The 21,551-nt window shown below is 38.7% G+C and overlaps 1 protein-coding gene across 1 annotated transcript in view; it reads right to left on the bottom strand.

The window, feature by feature from the left end:
- Positions 1-21,551, bottom strand: part of PCDH15 (protocadherin related 15) — a 350,336-nt gene that overhangs the window by 289,962 nt on the left and 38,823 nt on the right. Inside the window, exon 2 of the mRNA XM_030453000.1 lies at positions 15,573-15,691. Coding sequence (XP_030308860.1) covers positions 15,573-15,663 — 91 coding nt within the window. The 5' untranslated portion in view covers positions 15,664-15,691. The remainder of the gene's footprint in view (positions 1-15,572; positions 15,692-21,551) is intronic.

The following is a 21,551-nucleotide window of genomic DNA, read 5'->3' as shown; positions in this document are numbered from 1 at the left end:
GATGCTCAGAAAGATGAAAAACCAGATTCACAGAGCTACACTACACAGCTGCTTCTTTTCTCCTTGGTGAATTCAAGTTTCCCTTTCACTCTGTTCACCCAGAAATTATTGGAGCATTTCTGAACAAAACCTCTCTAATATTCCCAAACCACAACTCTATTATGTGAAAGCATCTTCTTCACATACTGGATCATGCTTCCCAGGAACTGCAGATGCCCCATTTCATTGAACTGAAATGGATTTCCTCAGTACAAACACACTTTGTGAGCATCTCGTAAGAAACATATCCTACAGAGCGTGGCATTTTAGTGAAGAAGAATAAACTGCCAACAAAGTCTCTATTGAAAAAGACCATAAAATAACATTTTTGATTAATGTATGCTATAAAGCTATCAAAATTTGCTATAGTTGCATATGCTATAAAATAGCAGATTTTCTAGTGATAGGTCAACGGGACAGCTCAAAAAACATACGTAACAATCATGAAAAGCTTAAAACTTACTCCTCTTATTTACAAAACAATACTTACCAAATGAGATGGTATTTATATTATTTGGGAAACAATATTTTTTTCCATTTTAACAACTCCTGTACTGTAACTAAGTAGGCAAAAGGGTTCAAGTAATCTTTAAAATGTTTCTTAGAAGGCAAACATCACAACTATCTCTCTAGAGCCTCTTACTAGAAAATTCCCTATCTGCTTCTGTTATATTTAGCATGAAATACTGGATTTATACACATAAAGTTATTTATACACACACACCATGAAATTAAAAGTAGTAATAGGGGTACAAATCTTGCTCAAAAACCTCAAGTGCCCATCCCAATGAGTATCAGCTACAGGGAACTCCTCACTCCACATTCTGAGCAGTGGGACTCATTTACAGGGGATTATTTTCTGTGCATTGACAGGGGCATGAACCAAACTCACATCACTCAACTGCTGATGCTGTGCGAGCCTTCTCACACAACAGACCAACAGTGCTCCTCAATTTACAGCCAGGTGTCCCACTGTTCATAAGTATTATTGCCAAAAAACAGGAACAATTTGGAAATTTTTGAAAGGTTTCCTTTATCACAACTTCACCAAACAACAACCATCAGGATGAAACATTTAGAGTCATGGGCCAGAATCACAGGCATTTCATGGAAGAAAGAAGTCTGATGAGTCAGGAAATATTTGCAAAGATGAGTAAAACCTTATTGTTTTTATGTATGAAGATAGAAGAGAATAATATAATCACTGATAACAATGAAATATATCAAATGTTCTGTCATGCAGCATCACCATCAGCTATACCATAGGAAGAGAAAATAGTCTGCTGTTTTGTTGTGTTTTTTTTTTTTAATTTTTTCAAAACTTGCTATTGTTTTTGAATGCTTTATTTTTGTGCTGTGTTATCCTTCCTGTGTTTTCTCCAGAGGAAAAAAAGCCCATCTATTTTTCAAAACATAGAATCAGTCTGCATTGGCCAACTGGACATGAAGTAAAGATGAAAACTAAAGCATACAGCAATACCAATGTAACATCAGGCCTTCTTTTAAGCCAGGACCATCCAGATGTTCAAACTGAATTTTTAAATAAGGGAAGCCCAGGGCTGCTTATGACTGCATGTTCCTCTTCAGGGTCCAACAAGCAAGTGTTATCAAACAACTGTTTGGAAATAAGCTGTGAAATTAGTCTCATGCAAATCTCATACAGCAGGTCAAATAATTAACTCCTGTCCTATGAAATATCCTTTAAGCCAGGAAAATACTTGGCAGTAACAGAATTATATGTAGCTCCTCAAACCAATGATGTTCCAAAACAAGATGATACTACTAACAGAAAATCCTTCTTGTCAGAATAATTGAATAAATATAAACAGCTCATTCTAGCAAATGAAGAGAAAAAATAATTATTTTGTCAATAACTTCTTTTTCTGAACAGATGGTATCACATTTGATGTATTGTAAGAGACAAACAAATCAAGTATTTAATGTTGCATCACTACTGGAGGCAAAATAATTAGTAGTTTAAAAATCATGGAGTAAGACTACAATATTATGGTACAGCATCAAGCAAAGTGGCAAATGTAAGTGAACTATTTACTGCCCTGCAGACATATGTTGAAAAATGCCTAACATTTTGCAATACCTCCAAACAAGAAGTGATCATTTTTATCACCACTGGATTCAAAAAAGGAAACAGAAATTGTGGCATACTGAGGCACAGACTCAGTCACTCATCCAAACTGAGAGTCCTATTTATACTCTAGCCCTTCCTCAGGGTCCTTCCCCCAAGTTCTCTTGGTGTTTTTCCACTATTTTTCAGTAATTTTGCACTGTCCCTCTGTTAAGCAAGTGGCTACATTTGCAAATTCCTTTCTTATCACTGGCATCATCTTTGCCACTTTCCACAAGAAATGACATTCTAGGTAAAAACTCTCCAGCTCATATCACAACACCCATCCTGTGAAACTCCCCTTCCTAGGATAATTCACACTAGATCTGTTCAGCCTCCCATTGCAGAGAAATCCCATTAATCTATCACTCCAATCAGCAATTTCTTTCCCTTGCTGCCATTTTTACCTCCTCAGCCCTTCACTTTGCAATCAGGCTTAATTAGGCACATCACAGTAATCTGATAATATTTAGATATTTTAATTCTGCTCATTGTAGTCCACACATATAAATTATTCATCTCTGCACCAATTTAGGTTTTCTGTGCCTCAACACACTGTCTAATAAATAGTGCAGTTAAAGGACAGATTTTTTTTTTTAAACTAAATTTGTAAGGTCCTTGAACCTGTTTTTTTTTCCTTAAATCCATCTACTGCTTTCTTCCACTCACTCAAAAGTTACTCTTTCATCATCTAAATTAAAAAATAAAAAAATATCTTTTATAATTCAACAGAGATTCTCTAGAAGAGATGAGAGAAAGGGTACTTGACTATGAGGAGACCCAGTCTGTGCATAGGGGCAAAAGTCTTCCAGGAGAAAAATCTTTCCAAGTCTGTTCTAATTGTTTTAAGTTAAATATTACTATCATAGTCTTATCTTTTGTACAAGACAAAAGCTTTATTTACCTGACACCATAGGCCAACAATTAGAACCTACAGTTACTTCAAAACCTACAGCAGTATTTGTGGAAAAGGAGGGCAGGTTGTTTGGTTTAAGGTTTCTTAAGGTGACTGTTTTTAGGTTTTGGTTCAAAACCCAATTTCCTCATCTCAGGCATTTCATATAAATCCCCAGAGATTGGCTGAGTTTACATGAGCTTTAGTCAAGAAAAGCACTGATTGTATTTAATGATAGACAACAGCTGAACAGTAATGATCCCCTAATCTGAAAATGATTACTGTAAAATGAATGCATTAAAATGAGCTGTGAGAGCTCATCCTTTACAGTTAATGCCCTAAGACTCTGCTCCCACTGCACACACCACAGCAGAGATCCCATTGTCTGGGGCATGAACTCAGACCTTGAGAAGTCTTCTTCTGGAAGCACTGAAAAAACCTGGACCCTATTTAAAGCAGTCCTAAATAGGAGTCCATACTTGCCAAGTAATAAACAAGAAAGTCAACATCTCCTCTGAAAGAAAATTCCACACTTCATGTTTTTCAGAATAATCTAGCTATGGTACTACTGATCTTATCTTTTTCTATACTAATTACTTAAAACTTTATTTATTGCTATTGTAATTGGAGATGCCTTGTGATAACCCACTATTCAATCATGTCTTTGCACGTATTAGAAAACTTATTCTTGTTACTGATGCCATTAAAAATATCACTCCTGACAACTGAACTTAAGCAAAAGTGAGCAATTTGAAATGATTCAAAACCCAATCTGTAATATAATTCACAGAACCTGTGCTCCTAAAGGACACAGCTATGCAACAGCTCTTATTACATGAAAATCAAATAAGAATAAAATCAAGTTTTGCTCAAGATGGAGTTCCTGTGACTTGTTTTAAACAGACACTTCTCACAAAAAAACCCTCCAAATTAAATTGAAACATGGTAGCAACAGGGAGGTAATTTCTATCACAGTTTATTTGTCAACCTCTGACAGTGTCAATAAACATTCAGAAAACAATTCTAACTGCTGGACTCAGCAAGACAAAGAAAAATGAGATGAGAGTTTGGAAAGTAGAATGAAAGGGCAGAGGAGCAGAAGGAATATGCAGCCTGTCAAGCTGGTATAAAGTTCAGTGGCAGAACAGGAAACCCCGAAGGGAGAGGTTGTTACAATGCACAAAAATGGGTATTTATACAAGACTGCCCATGAAAAAGAATGAGCACTACACCTCCTAGCCAGCAGGAAGAAGGTAAAGTCTGGAGAAAAAGGAAGAAGCACATAGGTGTTTCTCCCCACACCCTGAATTTAAAGAGTTTTTTTTAAAAAGGGTGTATTCATGAATTCTGGAAACTCATGTTTCTGCTCAGAAAACATCTCTGTGTTTCAATTTCCATCTCATTCTATTCCTCACCAGTCCTCTGGTAGCTATGCAATCTATGGCAGAGAACACTGCAACTTTGAGCTCCCCAATTGATCCAATTTCTTCTCGAGACCTATTGCTTCAACTTATGAAAATACTTTTAGAAAGGGTTAGTTTGAAAATCAGCTGCAGTCAAGACACTTGTGCTATGAAGACTGTATTTCTAAGTTCTTCCCATCTATGTTTGCAGGCTACCTACGGCCAACTTCAACCCTAAGTAGCTCAAGGATTCTGAATTAACACAAATAGTCTACTGCAGTAAAAAAAAAAAGACTGCTAGCTTCCCATGTCACCACAACACACCTAGAAATTCTCAGTTTCCAAACTACTACTACATATGCAATGTGTGAATACAAATAAGTCAGCACAGTGCCTGCAATTTAAAAAAAAAAAAAAAAAAATTAGGCAAAGTAAATAATGAATAATATGGCACTAAGGAATATATGTGGATTTTAAATGCTGTCATTTGTAGATCTCCATTATTTTTTTTTATGTCAGACTCTTGCTCTCTAAAATGTCAAAGCCTGATTTCCTCCAAAGTAATTTCAACAAATAACCAAGTTAAAATATTTACAGTTGTTCTTATGAAGGGCCTCATACTAAGAAATATGGGCAATTAGTACGAGCTATCTTACTGCTACATGTAGTACCCTACTGAATGCTTAAGAGAAAACTAGAATAAAATTAAACAAGCAGGTTCTGCTGATCTGGCCAGAGGTGTCAACAATTCTCAAGGTAATCGAGGTCTTGATTTACAGGATCAGTGCAGATGGATTTTATCTTGTGGGGAACAATGTTAGAACATGCGGAACTACACAAAAAATACAAAACCAAGGATTGCTTGGAAAACTATTTTGAATAATTGAAGTTGTAATGTCCCATCTACAGCAAGTGAACTCTGTTTAGATTGAAATTAAGAATATGCATCTGTGCAGAAGGGGAACCTTGGCAGCTAATTTAAGGCTGGAGAGAATGAGCCAATCCAAGAATAAGAAACCCAAGCACAGGAGAGGCTGTTGTCTTCAGTGTCTTTATGCTCTTGAGAACAGAGATGTCAAATGCACATGTACATATCCACTTATCATTAATGCATGCATGTTTGCAATTAGATTTGGGTATCCTCGACTGAAGAGTTTTACTGCAGAAAAAACACACACACTACGGTTGCAGTATAACCCTCTGTATCCAGCAATACACATTAATCCAGCTGCATCCCCCAAAATCATGAGAGAAATCTGCCACATGTGAGAAAGCACCATCCTGTTAACACTATGGCAGGGCACCATCTGTCTTGGCTGAAAGAAACTGATGGTAGTGGCAGTGATCAATTTGTTTTGTGAAACAGGGACACGAGATAGAGATCACAAACAGATACAGTGTTCCAGAAAACTAACTCTCTGTTAAAATATCAACTACATTGTAAAATAAATTTACAGATATCACTCTCCACTCAAGACTGTTTCAAACATTACCAATAATGCACAAAAATGTACAGGACAGGGCTCTGCTCAATATGCACAGTCGATGGCTCTAAATCACTGTATGAAAGCACAGACACAACTGTTGCTGAGTTTCAGCTCCAGCCCAGTATCACTGGAGTTACAGTTGTAATGGTTTAGACACAGTAATGAAGGACCACAATGACACCTACTCCCCCTCCCCATTTTGGGGTGTTGGGGAGGAAATCCACCCAAAACCTGGTGTGCCAAGACAAAGACCAGGAGGGCTTCATTCAACAGTTAAGGTCATGGGCAAAACATATTCAACTGGGAAAAATAAAATCAATTTACGTTATTATTGATCAAGTCAAAACAGGGCAAAAGAGAAAACAAAACCCAGAATTTAAACACCTCACCCCACTCCCCCTTCTTCCTGGGCTCAAATAACTTTGTTCCCAATATCTCTACCTTCACCCCCATGGCATCACAGGGGAATGGGGAGTGGGGGTTGCAGTCCACTCATCACAGGCTGTTTTCTGCTGATCCTTCCTCCTCAGGGAGAAGAATTCCCCACAGTCTTCTCCTGCTCCAGCATGGGGTTGCTCCCATAGAAGAGAGTCATGGGCTGCTTTGGGAACAGTCACCTCCCCGGGCACGGGGTCCTCCATGGCAGCAGCTCCACTTCTGCTCAACTGTGATCCTTCACTGGCTGCTCCACTGGTTCTCCAGGGGCTGCAAGTCCTATCTTGGGATGCAGGGGAACCTCTGCTCAGGCAGCTTCTCCCCCTCCTTCCTCACCAACCTTGGTATCTGCTCCAGCATTGCTCTCCCCTCTGATATTCCTCCCTCCTCTGCCCTGAGGACTTAAAGCCCTTTTGTTTTCGTTCTTGAATATATTCATTGCAAAGGCACATCCATTGTCACTGATGGGCTCCACATTAGCCAGAGGTGGGGACAGACTTTTTGGCGCCAGGAAAGCTTTCAGCAGCTTCTCACAGGAGCCAACCCTGGTGCCCCTCCACCACTACCAAAACATGGCACATCAACCCAGAACATCTATGCAATTCCACAAGTCCAAACCAGTCTTAGAGCGGGGACACACCAGGCTTTTCCTTCTGAGATGTGAGTCTAACCTGACCCTTGGAGGAAAAGCATCAGCTTAGTGTTCACAGCTTTCCCACATCAAGGGATGGCTCAGGTCACTCAGGTCCTAGGACACCCAAAGAACATCCATGTTTGTAACCATACCATCTAGGCAATCCAGCACACAATACCTCATGTACTGAAAGAATCAGGCTGAGCAGAAAGAACTTGATAGACTACTGCCTATTAGGAGGCTTGTTCCTAGCTATATCCTACAGCCTGGTTGTTCTAAGGATGTTGGGAGCTGGGCTTCCTGCCTCATCCATCCCAGCATCATCACAGAGAATACATAGGGTACTCAGTCACTTCTGCCCAGAGACTGAGGGCTGAAATTTGCACATTAACTGAGATGAACCTTTTTGCTAATACCCATATTTTATGGACTCAACTCCACTCCTGCCAAGTGGAAACTCATCTGCTGCAGACTCAAACCATAGCTTTGAGTGCCACACGCCCCATCAATTACACTTTGGAGAACTAGACTCTCCAGAGGAACTAATGAACTACAATTCAAAGACATCAAGGGCAGCTCCTTTGCCATTTAGGATTGTTACAGAGCCAAGTTCCAGAGCTCCCAACCATAAGCAGCAAGTTTTCATAAAGCAAGCAAACTACTTCTGTTCTGAAGAACAGTGGCTTCCCCAGTCAGCCCTTAGGCAAACACCTCTTAGCATCACCCCCTCTTTCCACTGGATCTGATCAGCTAAGGCTCAGAGAATGATCAAGGGGATACATGTATTCCAGTATAAATTTTATTGAGTTAATTTCCTGCCCAACAGTAATATAAAAAGATCTGAAACTGTTTTTTATTTAAAGTAGACTCTGAGTGATTTGTGAAATCATTTAGGTTTCCAATTTTTGTAGCATAATACTGTTTAACTGAATGAAAGACAGTAACTAGAAGAGGGGTGGAACTTGGGCCTGAGCAATCCTGGTGGCAAAAGGGAATTGCACAGTTGTCCTTTTAACAGGAAAACCCTTATTTAAAAAGCAATTACCTACTCATCGCAAAGATAAAGACCATTTATATGGCCATTCCTTACAGTCAGATAAAAAAATACCTGCTACCTGCTTAACCCTTATGAAGTTAAATGTTGCGGGAAGGGAGCCCTTCTTGCTCCTAGGGCTGATCCTGAGGCCTCGGGGCTTAGCCCATTCCTGGACGATGTCCTAGGGCTGTTCCTGGGGCTCCGGGGTCTACCCCTTCTTGCCTGCTCCTGGGGCTCCTCGAGCTGTGGGCTTCTCAATCCTCACTGAAGAGTGAGAGCTCTCTCTGTGGGTGTCAGCTGCTCTCTTATTGGCCCCCTGCTCCTGCACATGCTCAGGAGGGAGGCCAGACACAGGTGAACCCACACCCACTCATCAATAACTCAGGGCACCTGGTCCTGTCTCACTACATTAAATACACACTTGGGTAAGTAAACCTTGTGATTAGTGTCAATTTTATTTCATATTAGATAGCAGCACTAACTCTAGATAGGCTTAAAGTCACTTCAACACTTTCTCAAGTGCTAAAGTCTGCAAGAGATGTGTTCCTGCCTGCCTGGCAAATGATGCCTTGAAAAGCCATCATTTAGCATGAGAATCCACTTAGGATACAATTTTACACTATATCTAACCTGGATGCTGCTATGAAGTCCTTCTGGACTTGGTATCACCCACCTCTGCTGCACATCCAGCACTTACAAAGCTGTAAGGTGACTTGCCTCAGCATAAAGAGGCAATGGAGAATAAACCCAGCAAGCCACAGTTACTCAGGTGGTGGTGGTTTTTTGTGGTTTGGGTTTGTTTGGGTTTTTTTTCTGGTTTTGGGGGGGGGGGGTTTGTGTGGCTTTTTTTGTTGTTGTTTTTTGGGGGTTGGGTTGTTTGGTTTTGTTTTGTTTGTTTTTACAGTACAAAAGAAATTGGGAGTAAAAGCTTCTGTTATTTTGATACAGAGGTGAAAGATCTGTGCCTGTGCATGAGGCATTAAACCAATACAGTAAGAAGTATCCCAATAATGCAGTAAGAAGAATCCCAATACACCTTTAGCTCAATATCAGTCTGGAGAACAGGCACAAGGTACTGCAGCAGGAGATCATTCTCCAGCAGCTCCTTTAGCACAGCCAGACTCACCTGGCAATCTGCTTCCTTGGGAAGCTTCCTTCCCACACTGCCAGCTTTGAATCAAAGGTTAAAAAAAAACCCGAAACAAAATAGACACTTCATATTCTGCACAACCCTACTGCATACACCATGATATGAGATATTTATGATACATATCAGTTTTCCACCAGTTTCCACTCAAGTCAGTTATTCCCTGAATTTCTCCCTGCTGTATATTTTACCCCAGACAACTCTATATTCCTCCCCTAACAAAACAACCCATGTTGATTCAGCCCTTCAAGAGCCCTTCATGGGCTGAAGGACAAAAGCTAATATCTACTACCTTATATTTCAACCAAAATGAGATATTTGTTTTTTCCCTCTAAATCTACATGGTTAGGTGGACTGTAATGAAAAGATTCCCATGTATTCCTTCAAGCTTCCCAAGCATGAAATTCCTGTCCTGCAGAGGCACTCCTGCTTGCAATTCCTATTCTCTGAGAAAAGATCCATGTAGTAGGTTAGAATTAAACAAAACCTACTGAGCCCCCAGTGACAGACAGATATTCCACAGTGCAGATTTAATGAAACATCTCCTGCTCAGCAGGCTAGAGTGGTCAAAAGTAAGGAAATGAGTCTGAAACTATAAGATTAGAAAGTAATATCAGACTGGTTTGGTGCTAAGTCTGAAGTCATCCAAACCTTTGAAAAAAGTGTTTGAACAAATGAAAATAGATCATTCCTACTTCACCATATATTCCAACTGATTCAATACCAAATGGAAGTGGAATTCTACTATTGATGTTTTGTGATGATACAGCAGCATAACAAGTCCCTGGGTCAGCTGATGTAGGGTGATGAGACAGATGATAGCAAGTATCAGGTTGTGCAAAGGACCTTAGAAAGCCTTCAGAAGCCTCGTCTTGAGGGCCAGGAGGGGAAGAACTCCCTAGAACACAATCCTAATTTTCACCTGCATTACAAGATAACATAAGTACCAAAATGATCTCATCTCTGAGTGTATTAATTGAGTATATTTGTCAGTATTCTTTTTTACAGCATAAAATTTTCAAGTGAAATATAAGAGACTTCTCAAGTCTTTTCTTCATTTGTGTAAGAAAAAGGGCAAAACAAGTCACCTTCAGGTTAAAAGCAGCCCAAACAAATTCCCATCTTCAAAAATCCTTTAAAGATGTCTTTATATTAAACAGATGACCACAATTCACAATCCCATTCAACACTTCTGAAAATCCTATTAACAAAATCATTGCAACTTCTGTTGGTGGAAATTCAGGTTTGCTTTTGGTTTTCTTTTGGTTTTAAACAGTGACCAGAATTACTTTTGCCTTTCTTTGATCTTTTAGGAGTAAAGAATAATACTTCTATGCTCAAGTTCACAGCTATAGCTTTCAGAATAGATATATGCTGAAGAGTATTAAATCTGTTAATCATCATTTTTGCTGAATCATTTCTATATGGCATGAAAGTGCACACAGCCAGCCTTTAAATTCAGCAGCCCTCTTTACTGACAAAAAGACTGCTTCTGAAGTGTTTAAAAAGAAAAAAGGAAAAATAAAAGAAGATTGCAGCTCGAATAATTTGACACTTTGGAAGGCTATAACTGACATTTTTATTTTTATTTAAGAGAAAATACTGATAAAACAAAACAAACAACAAAATCTTAGTAGCATTTGTCCTGCTTGGAAAACGGCTAACCAGGGGCAGCATAAAGTGTAAAATAAGATTTCTTTTTCAGAAAACAAACAAGCAAACAAAAGAACCAAACAACAAATAACCCACATTACTCATTCACCCACAGTCTTAAATGTATTCTAGCAGACCACCTGATTGACCAAAAGAATAATACAGAGAAATCACTAGAAGAAAATACTGAATGAGTGCATCAACAGTACAGAGATTATTGTGATAACTTTTTACACTAAATTAGAGTTTAAATATTATTTTGAGGGGGAAGATGAGTGTGTGTTTTTTAATAAAAAGAGATTGAAGTAGATGTAAAGCATCAATAGATTTTACATACTCACTTTACATCAGCACTTGTCAACTAGCCATGACTAATTTGTCTAATTTCTGCAAGGCAAGGGCATTGAGCCAAATGAACAAGCGAGATGCTAGGGAAGCTTTCTAACAAATATAGGAAAAAAGCAACCTAACCATTTCCAAAGTAGTCTTTGATAAAGTTTTTAAGGCTACTTTGTTGTGGCTGGAAAAGATTTGATGACTCAAGAGGTCAAGAAAAAACAGGAAATTGAGAAAATATGAGGTAGTGGAGCAAAACCTAAGTACACACAACTACACCCATGCAAATGGATCATTTGCCTGCTAGATATGAGGAAGCAAACTGTAATTTCTGCCATAATTGATCTTTCCTGTTTGCATTCATGATTGTTCTGCTGTTAAAATAACTACACTTTTTAAAACTGCAGTTGCTAAAAGACCACATCTTCTATATGTTAACTGTTAGATTACAAATTTTGTTATTCCACATTAGTACAAACCTACCAGTCCCAGACATGCCAAAGTACTTCTGTGCAATAATGTAACTACAGAACTATTCTGCTTCAAGAAATATATTTCAAAGTAACTGCTTTTATAGGCATTATCTCATTAGCTGGGAGACATCTGTTGAATAACCAGTACCCCAGCCTGGCTTTTTCTATTGTAGCATTATGGTATTTGTACAAGTACCTTGAACCTATTAGAAGTACCTTTTGCTAGATTTACTCTTTCCTTAATATGGAGGGAAAAAACCCAGTTAATTCTCAAGTTTGCATTGTGGTGTTGCATTATCCTCAATAAACAGCATTTCTGAACTTTTCCCCATTGAAGTACCCTTAGATGTATGCATCTATGTTCATTGAAAAGCAAATCTGCTCTGTTCAAACTACATATAAGAATATTATCAGTAGGTATTAAATGAAGTTTGGGATTTGTGCTAAACAAAATGACACGAGCCAGGACCAATAAAAAACACAAAAAGAGAACAAACCACAAAAAACCCCAAGGAAGAGTATCACAATACGGGCACACTAGCAGGGATCCTTTTAAACTCATCTGAAGCACTGACTTACACAGAAAACACAAACTTTCAAGCATGTAAATGAAGCCTGTAACCCCCCAATACTGTCTGAATTCCATTTCCAAAGTCCTGCATATTTGGAGTTGCTTGGTTGTTAACTAATTCATCCATAATATTTAGACTGGACTTCAAAACATTCTGTATTTTCGGGTTTCTACATTTCCTAATGACACAAGCCTTATTAGCAAATTTTCATTGAAATATTGCAAATATTCAATATAAGAAGCAAAATAAAAGTTAAAGGGGTGTAAGGCAATTTATAGAAGAAAAAAAAATTCTAATTAGCTGAGTTTCTGCTGCCATTGCTACCTGTCAGCGATGCAATTTTCACCTGCTCCCAGTAACTCCCAACATGGAAAGGAAGAAGCTGCACACTCCTACCAGGTGATCCTACCATGCAACAGTGCAGATTATTAACTGCAACTACGTGTTTACAGCTTTTTTAATGAGGATGTTGCTATACATTTTCAGTCACATTAGCATTCATGAATAATAGATTTATATAGAACTGAGGACAACTATCTTTCCCTTCTTCTAAATTACCTGTAACAAAAAGGTACATACCCTCTGCATACTTTCTGAGATGGCAACATTAATGAACACAGAAATTGTCATATAAGTACTAAGGAACATAAATCAAAACCTGAGGAATCCATTTTCCTATTTTAAAATATCAAACTGTCTGCTACTGTATTTTCTGGGGCATCAGTGCTACATGCATTGCACATTTCAGTCTTGTTCCAGTGTAACTAGAAATCAATATTCAACTTAAATTCATAATGTTATTTTGATCAAGGATGTCTCTTCAGATTAATGCTAAGATGTTGCATGTGTCAGTGCAAAAAAGATCACGGTAAAAAGTATCACTTTGCATTTTCAGATTGCCATGACTGATCTCTTTTCAATAACCCCAAACAGATAGAGCCTAATGCAGTCCCATAATCCTGATTCCCCTCATCCCTTCAGCTTATTCCCCTCACCCTCCAGCATCCACTTCTTCCCCTGCTGCTGAACACACCAGGGAACAGGCTACTGTCATGCAGCCTCTCCACTCTCAAATCAAGCGCTTTGCAGCTCAAAGACAACTTGACAACCATTACACCAAGTCCAATATTGAAAAACAAAATGGTCCTACTCAGAATCATAGAATTACCTTGGTTGAAAAAGACTTTCAAGATCATTGAGTGCAATCATTAACTTACACTGACAAGACCTTAACTAAGCCACATCCCAAACCACTAGGTCTATACCACTCAAATACCCCCAAAGGGTGGTGACTCCACCACTGCCCTGGGCAGCCTGTTCCAATGCCTGGTAATGTTTTCAATAAAGAGATTCTGCCTGCCCCAAACCTCCCCTGCCACAACATGAGGCCATAACCTCTTTCATGTCACTTGTAACTTCACTGAAAAGAACAATCCTCACCTCTTTACAACCTCCTTAAAGGTAGCTGTGGATAATAATATGGCCTCCCCCAGCCTCCTTTTCTCTAGGCTGAACAACCCCAGCCTCCTCAGACATCCCTTCTAAGATTTGTGCTCCAAACCCTTCATCAGCTTTGTTGCCCCTGTCTGGGCACTCTCGAGTAGCACAATGTCCTTTCTGTAGTAAGAAGGCCCAAACTGAAGACTACTCAAGGTTCAGTTTCGCCAGTGACGAGTACAGGGGTAACATCACCTCCCTGGTCCTGATGACCACACCATTCCTTATACAGGCCAGGATGCCATTGGCCCTCTTGGCCCCCTTAGCTGCACTGCTGGCTCAGGTGCATCCAGCTGTCAATCAGCACACCCAGGTCCCTCTCTGCTGGGCAGCTCTCCAGCCACTCCTCCCCAAGCCTGTAACACTGCTGGGTGTTGTTGTGGCCCAAGTGAGAACCTGACATTTGGCTTTATTGAAACTCCTGCAGTTTTCCTTGGCACATTGATCAAGCCTGTCTGGATCCCTCTGTAGAGCCTCCCTACCCTCAGGCAGGTCAACACTTCCACTCAGCTTGGTGTCATCTGCAAGTTTACTAGGGGTGCACTCTATTCCTTTGTCCACATCACTGGTAAAGATGTTAAAGAGAAGTGGCCCTGGGACTGAGTCCTAGGGGATGGCTCAGCCATCCAACCAGTTTTAAACCAGTAAACCGTATGTCCATCCAAGCTGTGAGCAGCCAACTTTTCTGGGAGAATGCTGTGGGAAACTGTGTTAAATGCCTTACTGAAGTCAAGACGGACAACGTCCACAGACTTTCCCTCATCTAATATGCAGGTCACTGTGTCATAAAAGGAGATCAGGGTTGTCCAAGACTCCTTCAGTATAATAAAATATTAAAAAGCAAGCTAATTGTATACAAGCACAGATCAAGTATCTGAATATGAGCAGCTCATACACTTCAGCATCAAGAATGAAGCTAAAATGATAGTGTACAACAGTAGACAAAATGAAGTAGGTTTTCTTGTTTACGACAGACATCAAATACAAGGTCAGACTAGGCTGGAGGATAGAAGAAAAACACATTTGGAGAACAAGTAACAGAGCAAGAAAAATATACTTTCTACTGGATACCAAGAAAATCCAAGCAAAATTCAAGTAGGACTGAAGAGCTGTCATGAAAACAAAACTTCACAAACAAAACTTCATGAAAACAAAACAGCCACAACTGAATTTACTCAAAGAATATTCAGCTGCAAGTCAAATATGCATGGAAGGCATAAGTGATATTTATAAAGAGCAAGTTCATAGCAAACCTTCTGAAACCATAATTTCTTTTTGCTTATTCCCCTCATTATTCTTACAAGTATTTAAAGAAAACTATGTGGAAGTTTTCTTCAGCTTTTTTTAAGTCTTCAAAAAGTAAAGAGTCATCCAGGTCTTTTATTTGTTTATTACTATAGATAACTGGCAAAAGGTATTTCTGGTATCTCTTAATCAAACTTTACCAAGATGCTGTGAGGATGAACATGAGCTACTGGTGCCACATTTTGGAATTTCTGAAGCATTCTCTAGAAGACCCTCATTGTGGGATATTAACTTTTTTTTTGTCAGATACATAGACAGCCCATTAGCAACCTTCTCTTATATTCCTGAGAGCTTTAATTAAAAAAGAAAAAAAAGGAAAGTACTTGACCAAAGAACAAGAGGAAATAAATTGTAATGCTAGAGTCCAATAGAGAATAATCATACCTTAAGATCTTGCCTGGTAAATCAACACATTTCTAAGATATAATAATAATAATCAGATGCTTAAAATAATGAAATATACCTTTTTTTTGTTCTAACCTCTCTTCCCTACTACATATCAAACTACTTTTTTGCCCCCACGCAGAAACCTTACCTTCATCATTCTGGGCCAAACAACCTGCTAAGATAGCAGCAACTGCAATCCCTACAGGTAAACATTTCCAGAGACAAAACCTCTGTAACATTTTCTGTCAAACTTCACTCAAGGTAGATCTGAAAAAGAAATATGGGATATAGGCATTAGTCAAGAAACCTATACAAAAGTGAGTGGTTTGAAAATATTTCTTAGGTAACTATGGAACTACACGTGGCACACATATTTTGTAAGAATAAATACTTCTGTTTTATTGTAAGACTAATAACTTTTTCTGTTAAGACATGGTATGTTAATTCCCTTAGCATCAATACATATATGTGTAGTCATTAACTTGATAATCATGTATGCAGAAGCCTCCAAGTAATGAAAATGCAAGCTTGCTTACATCAAGATTATTTCCATAAAATAAAGTATTTATGTTCTTTTTCTCAGTTTAGCCTTATGCTTTACAGCACTTTGTAGAGTGACTGTATCAGAGAAATTCCACTTACTGAAGCTTGAGTTCAACTCCAAAAGTCAGCAGGGACCCAGCTGCAAAGACATTGCCCAGCAGAACCTCTCCCAGAAATAACATAACCAAAGCCATTTTTCATAGAATCATAGAATCATAGAATCATAGAATTGGCTGGGTTGGAAGGGACCTCAGAGATCATCAAGTCCAACCCTTGAACCACCATTGCGGTTGCTAGACCATGGCACTGAGTGCCACATCCAGTCTCTTTTTAAATATCTCCAGGGACGGAGAATCCACTACTTCCCTGGGCAGCCCATTCCAATGTCTGATCACCCTCTCCGTAAAGAAATTCTTTCTAATATCTAACCTAAACTTCCCCTGGCACAACTTAAGACCATGCCCTCTTGTCTTGTTGAAAGTCATTTGTTTTCATGAGACAGAGTGTTTGTTCATGGCCAGCAGAGGAGGAAAAATCCCACATTTACAAAAAAACAGGAAAATAAACTGGCCAAGAGAGGTCCTGATGAACTCCAGAGCATACTTGGAGTGAACAACAACAGTAAGTTACATAAAGCTGTTTTATTGCTCCAATACTTAACACCCTCTGCATTAACACTATCTGATCCTCCATCAGTGAGACTTTGCTGAAGTGCTATCAATTTCCTTCCACAAAGTAAGCTTGTAGAAAACACAGATGTATGGACAGCATCTAAGTGACACCACACACATATACAAAGTACCTATCAGATTAGGGCAAGAAATCAGCACTCAAGAGTTCTCTAAGCCACAAGGAAGCAGAGTTTCCACTGACAGAAACAGGTGACAGTTTCTTTAAGTACCAGACAAGCCAAGAATTTCTCTTAAGATCTGAATTTTTTCCAAACAATACCAAGTTGCAAAACATTCTGGTTAATAAGAAGGAAATGGTGCTATGATATAAACTGTTCCCCTTTAAAAAAAAAAAAAAAAGAAACAACAAAATGAAACAAAACAAGATGAACATGAGCATGCATTAAGAATTTTGAGGAGAATGTTTTTCTCATCTCCATCTTCAGTCAAGTAGCACTCTTCCCACCTTGATCACTAGCAGCAAGTCACAGCAGGCAGACAGCTGCAACAGACAGCAACTCAGGAAGACCTTAAATATTATACAACAGTGAGGCAGCCTGTGTCTAATTGAAGCAAGCAGTCTGAATCTCTTGGGACTGCTCATTTTAATTTCATCTAGACAAACATCAGTCTTGACAAAAAAGTTCAAGGTTACAGAAATTAATGAATTCAAGACGTGCAACAGTATCTGTGAACCATAAAAAAGCATCCACCTCCCTCCTGTCTCCTCTTTCACTGACACTTCTACCAGAGACTCTGCTCCTAACTCCAGCAGAGACAGCTCAAATGAGAATTTCAGACCCTTCAGAAAGTCCTATTATTCCTATATATGCGAGGAGACCAGAATTGTAAGCAAAGATCCCACTAGTCATAAGAAAAAAACTACTTAAAAGATTGTTACACAGCAATGAAAAGGAAGCTTCAAGCTGATCAGTTATGTTGCCAATAACTGGACAAATATATTACTCATAGAGAAAAAGAAAATCTAGCTCTTTTCTGAGGAAAAAAAAAAAAAAAATTCTCTTCCGTGAGGAACCCACCAGTTTGCCAGTGTTGCTCAAAAGTGCTTTTTCCTTTCTTCTCATTACCAAGATGCTCATTTCATTATTGTCACCTATATTTCTGCTAAGCCAGTTCAGAAGTCATTCAGACACTAGTACCTTCAGAGAAAATGAATTGCTTTCACAATAATATATTCCAGTTTATGACTTTTAAATAAAGGTTGAATGTCTCCACATTGTGCAAATGGATGCAAATTAACCCAGTGACATTGTTAGACTATATTAGACTTCCTGGGCACTTTTGAGGATTTGAAAAAAGGAATGGATGGAATCCTCCCAGGATGCTGAAGCAAACAGGGACAAGTGAAGAAGGGTGAAGGTGAAGGGTGAAGTGCAAAGAGGAAGGTGAAGGCAAAGGGACTTGACCCCCATTCCTCTGCCTGTGCTCCTGATCCATGCCAGCCTGTATCTGTGTGTTCCTGCCTCCAGCTCCTGACTGCTGCTGACTCCAGGAGTCCAGCCTGGACTTTCCCAGGGCTGCCCTGCAGCCTCGGTGGTGATGTGAGTGTTACTGAGGGAAAGGAGGGTGGAACGTGGGATTGTTTTTCTGCAAATGTTTATATATTTAATAATTTTCCCTGGTTTAGTTTCCAACCCATAAGTCTCTCCCCTTTATTCTCCCTCCTTTCTTTATCAGGGAGGGGAGGAGGTGTCTGTCATTTGGTTAATTGTCAGCCCAGTGTTAAACTGTGACACCTCTCACAAGAAGAGGTGATCCTAAAAGAAATAGGCTTGATCTCTTTCAGTTTAAGCAGCCAGTCATCACTTTAGGGGCCTTTGTGATCAAGTGCTTTCAACCTTTTACACCTCAAAACCAGAAAGTAGTTTTTCAGGAGACAATCTTAGTCTTTAGGTCAGTCTAAGAAAGATCACATCTATATGGAATTTACACATTGTAAGATAGAGAAAGAAATTCATATACACTCTTCAGAGGCCTCTGGTATATCATTTTGCAATCTTGGAAGAAAATCCCACCACATTTCCAATCACAATGTTCTATTTTACAAAGTTATTCAGAGCTTTGCTGACATACTTGAGTTGAGTCTTCTCTGGAGAGATTTTAGGTCAGAATTTTGCATTTTTTTTTTTTTTTTCTTTTTCTAGTGAGCCATGAAGATACCAACACTGGTTTTCTAAGAATAAGCATCTCTATATGCAACTGTAATACAACAGAATAATTGGCTACCCTTTTCCCTCCTATTAGTAACAGAAAAAACCTGGTTGAAAGCAAGAATATTTTTAAGTTAAACAGCTTCTGCTAACTCAGAAACAGCTCACACCCAATGACAAGTAACTTCAAAGTCCCCAAAGGTAGACAACCTGTTAGAAATACAGTCTGTAGCTCTAGATGCACAATCTGATAGGGCACAGAACAATTAAGAATTTATGATTGAAGGAGGGGCTGTAAAGTAAAAATATACAAGTCTAAAAGACTTGATATTTTCCTGGAAAATATTCTAATTTTGCTACATTTGAATTTTAAATTTTGATGTTACTATAAAAATAGGAAGTTATACATAAAGCATAAAAAAACTTCAAAGAAAAAGAATTGAAGTTTCAGGTAATTCTACTTCCTGACATGTCTGCATTTAGAAAAAAAGAAAAAAGAAAAAGTTTCAATAATATTCTCTCCAGAGTATTCCCTGTTTGACTCTACAGCTGTACCAGGAAACAAAAATAGAGAGAAAATTTCCCAGAGGAGCAGTGGCAGCAGCCAATCACTGGAGACAGATGTTTACAGCTTGACAGCAGCAAACTGGCATAATCACACTCCAAGGAGCAATCATGTCTCCTCATCTCATTCAGTTTTGTTTATTTTTCCTCCTTCTCTCACCAGTGTAAATACTGAATCAGCCAAAAGGCCACGTACTAAACAAGACATCAATACAAGATAGATACAATTCAGCAAATTTTAAGAGGGGATAAAGGTGACTATAAAACCCAAAAATATCAAATATGAATTACCAAGCACCTTAACATCCAAGCACCTTAAATATATTTACAGTCCAATAAATCTACAATAATTCTGACACTTATTTATTTTAAGATCAGGTGTTCTTACAGTACTTCAAACATTGCATTTGTTTGAATCTGAGGGGAGAAATATGGAGTCACTCAAAATAGACAGCCATGAGTGGCTGACATTAAAAACATTTTAAAAATGTCCATGCAGAATTGTTTTTGGTATGGTAATAGAAGTTGCAAAAAGCCTTTCAAAACTGAGCACATGCTTACATAGATTAATGCCATATGCTGAATGTAACAGATTCTTTACTAAAAGATTCTGGAAAAAAGGTTTCCATATAATTGACATTTTTTTTTAACATTCATTTCTTTGCTTTCTAGAAATGCTCTTTCTGAGTAAGGCTGAAAACTGAAAACCTTGGTAATCATAGAACAGGAGAAGAGCCACAAATGCAGCAGTAATGCTACTCTAGTTTTAATATGACTATTTACGTAGAATAGATCCATAAGAACAGATCCAGCAGCCATGAAAAGGGAGTGGAGTTATGAGCATGTTTGATTTTGAAGCTTGAGCTTAAAAATCTTCATATTACTGAAGGGTTTTATTCAAGGAGAGCACAGTAACAAAGTGCATACCACTTGTGCTAATTCTATAGTATGAAAGGCTTATAACTAACATAATAGGGGTTGAGTAAATCCTCAAGTCATTAGGCTGAAACACTTACATATCAAGTGCTCAAGTAGTGTTAGTGAAATCAAAACTGTCTCAGTGTTCTGGTTTTTTGAACATCCAAAATTAGATAAAGGGCTGTATTTGCACTGGAAATTATTCACTATAACCCCTGTTCAGTCAAATATTTGCTTAGGCTTAAATTAATCTTTAGGACAGAATTTACACAGATATTTGATAAATGGAGTAAATGGAGTTATTCACATTTGCCACTGAATTAGAGCCATGAATACCTTCCATGGCTTTGGTTCGCAGTTGAAGTTGTTCTTCCCTGGCTCTTCTCTTGGTCCTAAGTAAGTGCTATGAGAAATGCCTCAGCAGCTGCCTGGGATTGAGCATAGGAGTTTGTGGTGTGACATTTAGCCTTCCAGGATTCCCCAAAATAGCTGGGCTGGGGCCTGATCTTGAGATTTGGATTTTATTTTTGGTTTTGGTTAAGCCTCAAGAGAGAGTGTTTTCTAGCTGATGTGCTCCACCAGTGATTCAGACTGGGGACCCAAGCTAATCAGAAGTAAGAACCTGCTGTGATAGATACTTAGTGTGGATGTCAGGTCCTGTACCTGCCCCATCTGCTTGCTCATGAAAGTGCTTTGCATGGTTGGTTTGCATGGAACCAGGAGCAGCTAAAACCAAATGGGTCAGCACTCCTCTGTGCCTAACTGCATCAGGACATCTGCTGCCTATCATATGAAGTGACACTAGGTAAGAACAGCATTGAGACAAACCAGAGTGGGGTTTTTTGTCTGTTCCTGTGTTTAACTTTTTTTTTTTTGTTTAATGTTGATGGTTGAACATAATTGCTTTAGCAACGAAAACATTTGGGACACAGAGTTTAATGGACCATAGCTTTAACCAAGTCAGAAACACTCTTAAACTGTAATGCAAATTAATCTACTTTTTGGCTTCTGTAAGAGGCTTTCTTTATGTTTCTACTGACATGTCTGATATATTATGATACCACTTCCCTCAGGATAAACATTTGCACTTTGGGAACTCCTTGATTTTGTGTCTATAATCTTTGAAAGAGTTGATCTGATTAGGAATAATATAGATGAGCCTCATAATAAAACTGTCCATACTTATTTTTCTTGTGTTTAAACAATTCAGTGCCTTCTACTTCTAAAAACAGATGATTCATGCTTTGATCTTTGATCACA

The sequence above is a fragment of the Calypte anna genome, chromosome 6, assembly GCF_003957555.1.
Source record: "Calypte anna isolate BGI_N300 chromosome 6, bCalAnn1_v1.p, whole genome shotgun sequence".
Taxonomy (NCBI): domain Eukaryota; kingdom Metazoa; phylum Chordata; class Aves; order Apodiformes; family Trochilidae; genus Calypte; species Calypte anna.
This window is presented reverse-complemented; position numbering and strand designations above follow the sequence as displayed.